Here is a 12,216-nt window from a genome sequence, read left to right on the forward strand (position 1 = left end):
CGTGTCACTCTTGTGTTTGAAATGCCCAAGTAAATAAACCACATGTAGAGCTGAGCAAAGGATAACCAGCAGGATTTCATCTTTCTGTTCACAAACAGGTCACAACTTCATCAGTGTGAGGCTGATCCTGGATATGGGTGAGAGGTTTTGTGGGTGCCTGGTTCTCCTGCAGCTCTAAGGTTTGGCCATGGCATGCTACAGCCAGGAAATGTCTCCCCAGCTTGACATATGGAGAGTCAGCAATGGTTCTGGGAGAACCAAAGCAGCAGGTCTGAGCAGGGATGAATTAAGGAGTGGCACAAGGTGGAGAAAAAAGAGGGCTGGGAATTCGTGCTTTAAGGATGACAGGAAACCAGACAAGGTAGAGCGGTGCTGGGTGGAGATAGAAGACAGACTTCTCTCCACACCCAGCAGCAGTGAGCACAAGGAGCTGGCAAGAAGTACCTCTTAGCTGAAAGTACAGCTGGCCACAGAAGGGGTCAGTGATCCCTCTCCAAGTGATCTGTAAAATTGTCTTTTCAACCCCCCACCCTTCCCAGAGTGAAATCAAGAACCTCACAGCACAGAAGACACCTTGTGTTTACAGGCAAACACTAGCAATAAATTTTTGGGGTGCAAACAAGCCAGGAAGTCTCTAACACCAAAATTCCTACCAAGAGATCATAAAAATGTGGACAAATGCTATTGGATGCAAACTGGAATTCAAACACACGCTCCAGCATGGATTTACCTCTCCTACCCAATCCCCTCCTATGGATATGAAGCCAGTTCTAGGCCTTTGCTGCCATACCCAGTGACCATCAAGGGCATAGGGAATTTTTCTATAGTGTTTAGCAAGCTTCAGAACAGGTTCTCAAGTTTGACACAGGGCAGGCTGAACTATGTTTTAACAGGCAAAAAACCCTCTTAATAATCCACCTTTTTATGCAAATTGACAGTTATCAAAGAAAAGCAGAAAAGGAAGGGTTGTGGAATACTCTGGCACATCCTCTTCATACCAATGAATTTAGACTCTGTGTGTTTTCTTTTGTGTCTAGTCTGCTGCAAGGGCTTGGCAGGAGCCAGAGCCAAGGTGGCCAGTGGGGAGCATTAGCTTGGACCTTCCCACAGAGCTCTTGGCTTGTGCAGAGAAATGTCTCTTCCCTCTGCTCCCCCTCCTCCCTTGCAGACAGACAGCCAAATCCCAAACTCAGTTTCATCACTTTGAGAGTGAAGTAACACAAATGACTTCTACAGACTAACCGAGGAGATAAATGGATAAAAGCAGGCTCAGGATCTGATCCCTGTGCTGCATGTGGGCTTGCCAGTCAAACACAGCAGACTACAGGGCTCTTCCTTCTGGGGAGAAATGTGTGTTTAACAGCATTGAAATGGTCACGGCCCTAGAGCCTGGAACAGCCAGAAGCTCTCCAAGTTTCCCCAAGCTGTCCCCCTCTGCAGCTTAGCGCTGACTTGGAGGAACAAACTAATCTGTGCACTCACTGAGTCCCTGAGCTCTCCCAGGAGGCTGCTGGCAGACTGTGCTGGACACAGAGCAAGACAGAGGCTTCAAATACGGGTGCTTAAGCACTAACCAACAGGAAACAACCTTGACATAACCACTACTCAGACTTAACACTTCAACATTATTGATGAGCCACCATCCCAAATACATTAAGAAAAGATCATGTAGGAGCAGGGCTACAGCAGGTCCTGGCATCTGCTACTCACACAAATTTTATGCTACAGTTCAATGTCAGTTCTGACTCCTGTATCTTGTGTTTATGTCGGTGTATGGCAGTGTCCATTCTGCAGCCTGAAACCTAACCCACACTCCCACATATCACAGAGCATCAGCTGGAGGAATGTGGGAATGCTGGGACTCAGCTCCTCCCTTGGCCTTAGCCTTCGGACCACCAACCTTGAGAACAGGCTGAAGGAGACCTGGGTCCTAAACATCAGCAGGTTTGTGGCTAATGGCAAAGCATCTCCCATTAAGGTCACTTAGTTTCCAATCCACAGATAAATCCAGTGACCTCTCCCTCCTGCTTTTAAAGGAAACAGTTTCCCAGAAGCTATCAGGATGCTAGCAGACAGGATAAAAAGGAGAGATATTCTTGTCTGGCCTCAACCAGCAAATTATTGGGGGATTTTGCAAACAACTTTATAAAAAAGCTCAAGTACTTCTCTGATTAGTCACTTATACTTTTTGTTTATTTGTAATGTATTCAGAAAATAGGAATAAAGAGATTTCCTATGAAGCAGGGGGAGTAGTAAGGTTGAGGAACATGAAACAGATGTATCTAATTGTGAGTCACCAGCATCCTAGGAAATATCACTCCCTCTACTAACATTTATTTGAAATCCACGATGAAATCATTCCTATCCAACACCAGAGCCCTTCTGGTGCCCAAATATTTTGCAGTTTTGCCAATAATTTGGTCCCAGTGGTATTAAATTGAGCCACAGTGGACATTGGGTCTGTGAATACCTCTGTTGCTTTCCCCCTCTCCTCTGAGAGGACAGCTGTTCTATTTTCCTAACATCCCATTCCAATGGCCAGAGTAGCAGTGCTCAACCTCATCAGTGGTACTGGGGATCAAATCACTGTGTCTGTGTTCCAGAGTCAACCCTGACATGCTATTCCACACCTCATCAGTGAATGCCCCATTTTTGTTTTTTCTGTTCTGCAAAAATAATCAGATTTTCATTACTTACTGAGTTAAATCCCTGCAGAGCCAGGTGAAAGCAAAGTTTCCAAAGAGACATTCTGGCTAACAGCTGCCTGGGGAACACCAATTCCATTTAAAACTTCTCTACCATGCCAAAAATATCATGCCAAAGACTTTCTCCATAAAAAAATAAATTAATCTTACCTTCTTTTGCTCCATAAAATGACTTGGGTAAAGTTGTGCATATTCAGAGCTAGGACATTAACTACTGAACAACACAGGACAGTCTAATCTTTTATAACCTCTCACACAGAAAGTAAAAGAAGTCTTAAAGCAAACTATGCCCAGATCAAAAGATTAGGTTACAAGTACATGGGATCCTGGCTGCAATATGGTTTAGACATTATTCACTATTAAACAACTAACTGAAGGCATTCTGTACCAGATTTTTACCATCTTCAGTCCAGCTGTCCTTGGTTTTCACCCAAAAGGGATGCAGTGAGCTCCATCTACAGGGATTCTGGGCACATGCCACCTTGAACTTCCCAAAAACACATGGAAACTCTTCTGTTGCTTTATGCTTTAGTGAGAACCAGATATTTATTGTCTGCCAGCAATAGGTCTCACGCCAGGCATGACCTAAAACTGAGGATGAAAGATACACAAAGGAGTTAAAAGAATTTTCCTCAAGGCACTGCTAGGAAGAAGTTGATTTAACAGTTTGGTTATCTAACAGCTTTTCACCTGAACTCTTTTGCCTGAACTCTTTGACACTGTATTCTTTCTGTGGGAAAAATTCACTCACTGTTCATTTTGCTCAGGTTACAATGAACAAGAACTGATTTTCCCATGCCTAGGGACTCTGAATATTCTAAAAGTTGGATTCTAAAAGTTGGATCCTGAAACGCTGAAATTGTTGAGTCTCAGTTAACTAATACACTTAAGTCCAAAACTCCTTATCATTAGTGCTTTAAATTATCTCTAAATTATGGTGGTGGGTTTTTACCATACAGTGAGATAGCAAGCCCCATAAAACTCTCCAAACCACCATCCCCACAAACAACTCACTGACCCACCCACTGTTCTATTGGTATAAAGCAGTTACCAACATTTACAGACTGATCTGAACAGAATAAAACAAAAGTGTCTCCACAACTTTCACTTGTAAAAAGTAGCAGGGAGCAAAGCACAAAAATACATCACTTTCTTGGAAGCAGACTTGCCGAATTTAAAATTTCTGCAGCACAAAGTGCACCGAGTCTGTGGTCAGGAACAACAGGAATTCTCCACAGGAGCCTGACTTCCACCTTGCTGTTGTTTCCAGTTTTTCACTCTGATTCATAGGCTTGGATTTCTTGGAGGACCATGTGTTTTGGAAAACCTGTCAGAGGCAATTAATTGATGGACTAATGGCAACAGAAGAAAAATACTGCAGCAGCTGCTTTAACAGATGCTTCTTCAGAAACATTTTAATCCTTGTGATATGACACATTTTTCTATATTTTTTGCTTTTACTTGAGTAGAACTCAGAAAAAGCAGGAAAAAGTTAGCAATTATTAGAACAACTCCTAAGATATGGCCAGTCTTTGTTCTGCTGTTATGCTCAGTGCTACATTACTTCTTCTAAGACAAGAAAGTGTGAGGATCACAAGTTTTGGGGTTCTTGACATGAAATGCTCCTAGTATATGCCATTAAGCAAAGATAGACTGGGGAAAATCTTGGATTAGATTAACAACTCCTCATTAGGTCAAAAACTTCTCCCATCAGAAAGTGAAATAGCAGAACATGAATCTTCTGGATGAAGAGCACATACATTTTAACTGGGAAGTATCCCAGGATATGAAAACAGAAAGGGGAAGGAAGAAAATCATCATGGACAAGAAAAGATTCTCTTATGTTCCCAGCTAAGTTAGGCATCTCAATGCTGGGATACACAGAGAATTTTAGGATCTACAGGAATATCAAACTAGACAGTCTAAGTCTCAGTGAGCACTAGAAAAGCTCAGTGGATTTTAGCATTTCCAGATTAAAGTAATTGTGCAAAACCTATGCCTGAAGAAAATTATGCCAAAATCTTAAAAAAAACCCTAAAAATGTTGTATAAAAAATAAATTTATTTATTCCCAGTGGAAACAGGGATTTATTCAATATATACAGCACTCATGGAGATTCTCTTCCTTAATGGGGAGAGAGAAAAAGTTATCTTCAGGAAGCCAGCATGGAAACATGTGGATGGCAATAAGATCAAACACTATGGGAAGAAATCCCTTAATTAAGTTGAATGTTATAGGTGGGCTTTGAAATATTCTATATTAACTGAAGACATTAAAAGAATACATTTATTGCTTTATATCCTGTGCCAATATTCCTCTCTCTTTCAGAGTCTTTTTTGCCATGCTAAGTTTGAGTGTTTGAAATCTGCATTCTTGATGAACTGTTCTTGGATTCTGCTGGAACCAAGAGTGCATATATCCATTGTAGAAGTCAACTGCTGTAAGCTTCTTCTTTAAAACGACTGTTTTGATTCCAACCCAGCCTTCCTAAAAATAAAAACAAACAAAAAAAGGCAGTAAGCCTCTTCGATATTTAAAGCTATCTTTAGATCCCATAGGCTGGCTTACAGAATCTATTTTATTCAATGTCATCAGGCTTACAAGTCAAATTCTTGCTTGCAAATCTGCAAAGCCTGTTATTGGAAATTAAAAGTTCAATGTATCAAATGAAACATCTGGTGCTAATCTAAACTAGTATGGAGACTAACAATGGACAATTAAGACAACAGTTATGCACCTCACAAATATTAAAACCTCATCTTTAGGGCAGTGAATACAAAACAAAAGTGAAAAGCCTACCTTGCAGCGAGCTATCAATGTTTGGGACATTTTATGGAACAGCACTGAACCAGGAACAACTCCACAGTCATTTAGTGTTTGATCTAAAAGCAAAGAAAGATCATTCTGCATTTTTATGCCAACAAGTACAGAAAAGGTTTGAACCACTTCTGTTCCTTTGAAGCATGATAACCATCTTGAGTCACAATTTAGCTGAAAAATATTTTATTGTATTCTGTGTTTTATTATAACCAAATGAACAGAAACAATCAGAACAAGTCATTCTCTGGCACTACTCCGTATCTGACCCATGAACACTCTCTAAGCCCTGATCAGTCACACACCTTGGCTCACACAGCACTCAGATTCCTAAAGAAAATGCTTTAAAAATTTAATAACTTAAGAGTAAATACCAGAAAAACCAGGGATGTTATCCACTTCCACAAAATCTAGGAGTTTAACGGTAGTACCCTTCCAGAGTGTCTGCAAAGGAAACTGGAAAAGAAACAGACAACACACTGAGAATATTTTCACATTTCCAGGCAATTTTTTTCCTTAGGCAAAACACCTGTGATAATAACATTAAGGGAAAATTTAGGAGATTTTCCTTATCAGACTTAAGTTTTCCTCACCCTTCCTCAACTCAAACCATTAGCATACACAGAAATGAGTTAGGCAATTAGCTACAACAGCTCTTCACTGTGGCTGTTTGCACAGTTAACTGCCATGCAGAGATGTCACTGTAGCACTAAACTTTCTCAAATATATTAGGGGACATCTCAGAGCTAAGGAAACAATATGAAATTTTTGAGCTGATTTCACACTTGGGATTAAGTCCATGAAAATTCTCCTGCACATAAATTCTACCTCTAATGATAAACTATCAGGATTTTAAAACACATGCAAGGTTACAGAGGTGAAAATAACTAAAACTAGTTTAGTTTAGTGAGGTTTAGTCATCAGTTAAAATACACACCAAACTCAGCTGTGCTATAGATCAAAAGAGGGTTCCAAAAAATCCAGTCTCACCATACTTCCTATTGCACGATGCAGTTGAATTATTTGTGCAGCTGTCTGCTCTTCCCATTTTATACAACTCTTCGCTATAGAGATTTTAGGAGCTAGGGGGAAAAGAGAAATTAGAAGACTTCTCATTTTGCTTTGTGTCTTTTAGCAAACAGCTGTACCACTTTATCCTATTTTAAACCTCAGTTTTTCCTGACAATAGTGGGTCTACCAACCAGTCAAGGTGCCTCAGACAAAAACTGGAGAAAAGATTTTGTGAACACCTCACTTTGGATTATTTTTTACTCTCAGTTGCTCTCTTTATTTACCCACTGTACTGCAAACTTGTATCATGCTTACAAGCACAGTTGTAACCCTTCTGTCTGAATTACAACCAGGAAGAATAACAAACTCAGATTTTGTGACATCAATAATGATTGTGATATTTTACAAGTAACTGGAAAAAAATTAATGTAGTAAATATAAAGAATTCTGAAGCATTTTTCTCCTGTATGACTTTTTAAAATCAGAGAAGACAGTGAAGAGAGCATATTGAGATATGAATCTAAAAAAAATACAGCCTGCCATGGCAGGAAGGTTTAGTTTTCCAGCTGATAAAGGAAAAAATGAACAAGTCACATGAAAAGCAATGTGTACCTACCAAATGTTACCCCTTCTTTTGGCTGCTCTTTTTTATTTTTTAAACTTTCAGGCAAGTTCTTCAAAACTGCTAAGAGCTGCAACATTAAATTTTGTACAGAGTATTAGTCAAGCTAAGTTTAAGCAATAATAAACAAAGTAATACTTAATTTTTCAACAGTGAAATGTCCTGTGAGCTTTTAGAAAATTGGCTCAGTATATTCTGAAGATGTGTGTCCTACACAGAGACAGCAAAGACATCCTTCCCACTGAATCACAATTAAAAAAACGAATTTTTTTTTTATGGATAATCTCTTCTCTGATATTAATCCCAGAATAGGACATAAGATGACTAATTAAAAAGCAGATATTAATTTAAATAAAATAACCTGCAATGTTTCCACAGACAGTATTTAGGTTCTTCACTGAATAGAAACACAACAGCAACACACAGAACTGACGCTGACATCCAATCACAGACCATTGAGCTCTCCTCTCAGCAAGGCAAAGTGCTCACAAACACCAAGTTTCACATCATCCTCCTCAACTTGAAGCCAACTCAAAACAAGATTAGTAAGAATTCTGTTTGCACATGTTAAAGTAAAGCACCAGTCAGAAGTGATACAGATGGCAGGATTTTACCATGTTTGCACCCATCTTTGCCAACATCCCTTCCAGCTCCTGTGCTGTACAGCGGGGAGGAACAGCAACCTCTTCTTGCTTAATAATTGGACCTACATCAAACCTGCAAGGCAGAAAACATACAACCTCACTGAGAAGCTGAAGCTTAACTGGCAGTTCAAAAGTCTGCATTCAATACATTAGCTCAGTTACTAATGACCTTTTTTATCCCCTGTAAAACTATTTTTCAGATATCATTTCACATTATCAAATGTTTGGTTCACAAGATAACACAAGGAAGAGAACACAGTATCTCCCCTGGTAGCAAGAATATCCTCAGCAAGCTGAGACTGATCTGAACACACAATTTAGAGTTCAGAACATGAGATCTCAGAAGAAACAACCCAAAATACTCAAGACGAAATTTGTTTTGCACTTTCCTGAGATCTATTATTATACAAGCATCCAAGAAAGAAAAGGTAACTAGAATAATGTATGTTTACAAGCCTTTTAAGCCAGAGTTTGGGCAGAAACTAAAACATATAACCTCTCCCATGCCTAGACAGACAATTTCTTGTCTTCTGTCCACTTACAGGATGTTACAGGTGACTCAGAAGTCTGAAAACCAGATCTTTTCTGTCCTGTCATACCAAGCCTATTGAAAACACTGTGACTGTTCTCTGTCTATTCCCTGTGATAATGTTAAGAATTAGAGAACAGCATGGAGTCCAAATTACACACTTATTAAAATACTGTAATTGTGGTAAATCTCATAGTTAGATGAGCATTTTTAAGCGTCTCAAACTTTAAAATTAATCACACACACTTTTAAAAACCGTGGTTATGTAGAATGAGTTAAATGATGACTTCAGCAGTGATTATTTAAAGTCCTGAGAGGCAAGGGCAACAATGACTTGTCTACAAAGCACACCAAACCTACCTTTTTGGTCTTATTTCCATAATTGTCACCCCAGTCACCTTATCACCGTGAAGCACCGTGTGGATGATGGGTGCAGGACCACGCCATCGTGGGAGACAGCTGGGATGGACATTCAGCACACCACTGGAATGAAATATTCACAAGTTAGAATAGGAATAGTACCTGAAACATACACAAATGGAGTGCAACATATATTACAATGAAACCACTATCTCATGTGTTACTGGCTTAAATGTTCACTTGAACAAAAATTCACCACTATATTAACTTCAGTTTCTCAGTGAACACAGAGAGATGTGAGGAATAAAGGCAAACATATTCTGCTGAATATTTGCACAAATTTACACCCATGTTTCAAAGAACACTGAATTTCACAATAACAGCAACATGGCTCAGGGTAAGCATATGAACCCAGTGAAGCTGACCTCACCTACTGCACAGGTGTGACTGCAGGTGACCCATAGTCACAGACGCTGCCTCAAAAGAGTGCAGCTCTGCTAAGGAAGCAGTGACGGATGTCCTGTCCACACACTTACTATGGGAACTGCAGAATGAGGTCCTCGCTTAGAAGACGCCCGAAAGATGCCACCACACCCACATCGAACTGCCCCACGGGCCCCGTGTGTGGCCACTCGTGCACGGGCAGCCGGAGCTCGCTGGCACAGCGCCTCACGGGCAGGTCCCCGGGCAGGGGGGACGGCAGGGTCACCACCTCCAGCCGGGACACGAGCGGACCCTCGCTGGGCTCCCTGCGGTGGAGAAGGTGCTGAAGGCATCGTGCAGGCAGACTGAGGCGAGGCCTGGGTCACCTCCACCCCTCGCTGTGCCCCTGTGCCAATGCCCGGTCTCTGTGATCCTGCTCCCTGTCTCACGCTCCTTCCCTCTCCCTTCTCTGCCATCCTCCCTGCCCAACCCACGGTCCCTCCCGCACGACTCCACCTCATTCCTCAATAACCTCTGAACCTCATCACGAGCCCTCATCTCCATTCCCTCGGTGCCCAACCCTGTCTCACTCTCCCCAGTCCCTGCCGTGTCCCCTCAGGCTCCGCGCCCCTCACGTCCCCGTCCCCCCTCAGGCTCCTCCCTCACGTCCCCATCTCCCGTGTCCCCTTAGCCCCTCTTTCCCGGCCCTGTCTCCCCTCAGACCGCTCTCCCCCGTGCCCGGGCGGTACCCAGCGGCCCGCAGGGCTCTCAGGGCGGTCACGGCGAAGCGGTCGGTGCCGAAGAACAGCACCCGCCATGGCGGCCCCGCCGCCCGCACGCCCTCGCGCCAGGCGCGCAGCACCCGGGCCCGCATGGCGGGGCTCGCGCCGCGCGCCGCGATGACGCACGGGACCCGCCCCGCGCAGCGGCCGCCCTCAGCGCTGAGGGGCAACGCCATCGACAGAAAATCCCGCAGTTATCGGGGAGCCTCGGGGATGATCGAGTCCAACCCAGTCGGAAAATCATAGAATTAGGGGCAAACCTGAGTTAGAACAGAGCCACAGGGATCATCGAGTCCAACCCATGGCCCTGCGCAGGACACCCCGGTAGTGCCACCCTGTGCCTCAGAGCGCTGTCCGAGCGCTTCTGCTGCTCTGGCAGCCTTTGGGCCGTGACCATTCTCTGGGGAAACCGTTCCAGTGCCAACCACCCTCTGAAAGCCTTTTCCTGACATCCAGCCCAAATCTCCCCGACTCATCTTTATGTCGTTCCCTCGGGTCCAGCCACTGGTCAGAGAGTGAAGGGAGCAGTGTCTGCACCTCCGCTGTCCCTCAGGAGGATGTTGGATCACAGGGAGGTCTCTCAGTCTCTTCCAGGCTGGACAAAACAAATGCCCTCAGCCGCTACTCCTACCGCTTCCTTTCCACACCCCCATCATCGTGGCCTCCTTTGGATGCTCTCTAAGAGCACAGTGCCTTCATACTGTGCTTAGCCTGGAGAAGACTGACAGGGGATCTCGTTAATGCACAAAAATATCTCCTGGGGTGTTAAGATGCAGTGAAAGGGTCTTTTGGGTAGTGCTCGGCAACAGGATGAGGAGCAGCGTCCATAAATTACAACACAAGAAGTTCCGTCTCAACGCGGGGAAGAGCTTTATTCTGAGAGTGGCAGAGCACTGGGACAGCTGCCCAGAGAGGCTGCGGAGCCTCCCTCTCTGGAGACCTTCCAAAGCCACCGGGACAGCTCACCTGTGCCACATAGCCCTGCTAGGGGCCTGGCTGGGTGATCTCCAGAGGTGCCTCCCAGCCCTGGCATTCTGTGGTTTGGTGTGGGGTGGTGGGAGCCATCGGCACACAGCTCCAGCGCCACCGTGCCACGCTCCTGAGCGGTGTCACCCTTTAACCCTGAGCAGGAATTCTCAGTGCGGAGATAACGCAGAAAAACGTCAGGGACTAAAGGGGTGTTGACCCCACAGCCACTGATCTGGCTCTGACGGCATTTGAAAAACAGATTTCCGTTTCTGACTCCATGGACAGCTTCATTTTAACAGTGACAGTAACTCAAAGAATGTTATCTTGTAAACTATGGGGTCAGAATCACCACTTAAAGAACTGTCTCCTCCCATAACATAAGTATGAAAATATTTTATCGTTCTGCTAAGTACATTCTTTCCCCCTGTGGGAAGATGGTTTATTTGTGTAGCTTTTAATGTAAATCACATACACAAATTCCCTGCACATCTAAATCACAGTCTATCCTACAGTCTTTGACACTAGGAATTTCTGCAGCATGGAGTGTGAGAATCTGTAAATATCTTATATGCCTGTGAAAATATGTAAATTACTTGGAAAATGGATGGCAGAATTTTATGTTGAATACACGAGGGAAGGATCAATTTAAAAAAGTGAAATTTTGTGCCATACTAAGCAATGCTGTGTATATTCCTTCCCTTTTTCTTGTTGGTTTGCTCATCATTAGGGTTTTCTTCTCTTAGCCATGGACTTCTGTGGTGGTAATAAGAAGAAAAGAATGAAAAATTGCTGTTCCAGATTAAAAAAATAGTCAGGCCATCCTAACTGGGGTGTTTTACATTCCTGCACTCTGAGAAAAGGAGAATATGCTACCAAATACTGAGGTAATTTCTTAATCAGTATGTAAAAATCAAATGCTAAAAATAATTTACAATATTCTATCGCCTGAGGAGTCCTATGAAAACACTTGGTTTAGTCACAGGAAGGACACTTCAACTCTGGTCACCTCATCTCAGTGAGTAAATTACATGTTACAGTAAAAATAATTAAAAATATAAACAAGAGGCTAGCAAGGATGAAGGAATGGCTTGTGCTTCAGAAGAGATTAAAGCTCCAAGCGTGGTTCATGTTGGAAGGTGGATTGGAAAGAAGGGAAGGTGAACAGTCTGACTTATCATAAACAGGGAACAATTTGTCATTGCACAATAACTAAGTGATTACAGGCACTCATGGCTGTCAGGGCTAAACGAGAGGAGCACTGTTCAGCACAGAGTGTAATTTCAGGCCTTATCTCACATGGTGAAAAATTTGACCTTATAATATCTCAGGTGCTGAAAAATACTCATGGTTTCCA

The 12,216-nt window shown here is 43.0% G+C and overlaps 1 protein-coding gene across 1 annotated transcript; it reads right to left on the reverse strand.

The window, feature by feature from the left end:
- Nucleotides 1–4,746: 4,746 nt before the first annotated feature.
- On the reverse strand, nt 4,747–10,084 carry MTFMT (mitochondrial methionyl-tRNA formyltransferase). Its single transcript, XM_079317972.1, has 9 exons — nt 9,861–10,084; nt 9,225–9,437; nt 8,689–8,811; nt 7,770–7,872; nt 7,150–7,225; nt 6,513–6,604; nt 5,897–5,978; nt 5,505–5,587; nt 4,747–5,192 (listed from the first exon to the last, which is right to left on the reverse strand). The coding sequence occupies exons 1-9, from the start codon at nt 10,067–10,069 to the stop codon at nt 4,992–4,994; spliced, it is 1,182 nt and encodes a 393-aa protein (XP_079174098.1). The 5' UTR covers nt 10,070–10,084; the 3' UTR covers nt 4,747–4,991.
- Nucleotides 10,085–12,216: the final 2,132 nt, after the last annotated feature.

The sequence above is a fragment of the Erithacus rubecula genome (genome assembly GCF_903797595.1).
Source record: "Erithacus rubecula genome assembly, chromosome: 14".
Lineage (NCBI taxonomy): Eukaryota > Metazoa > Chordata > Aves > Passeriformes > Muscicapidae > Erithacus > Erithacus rubecula.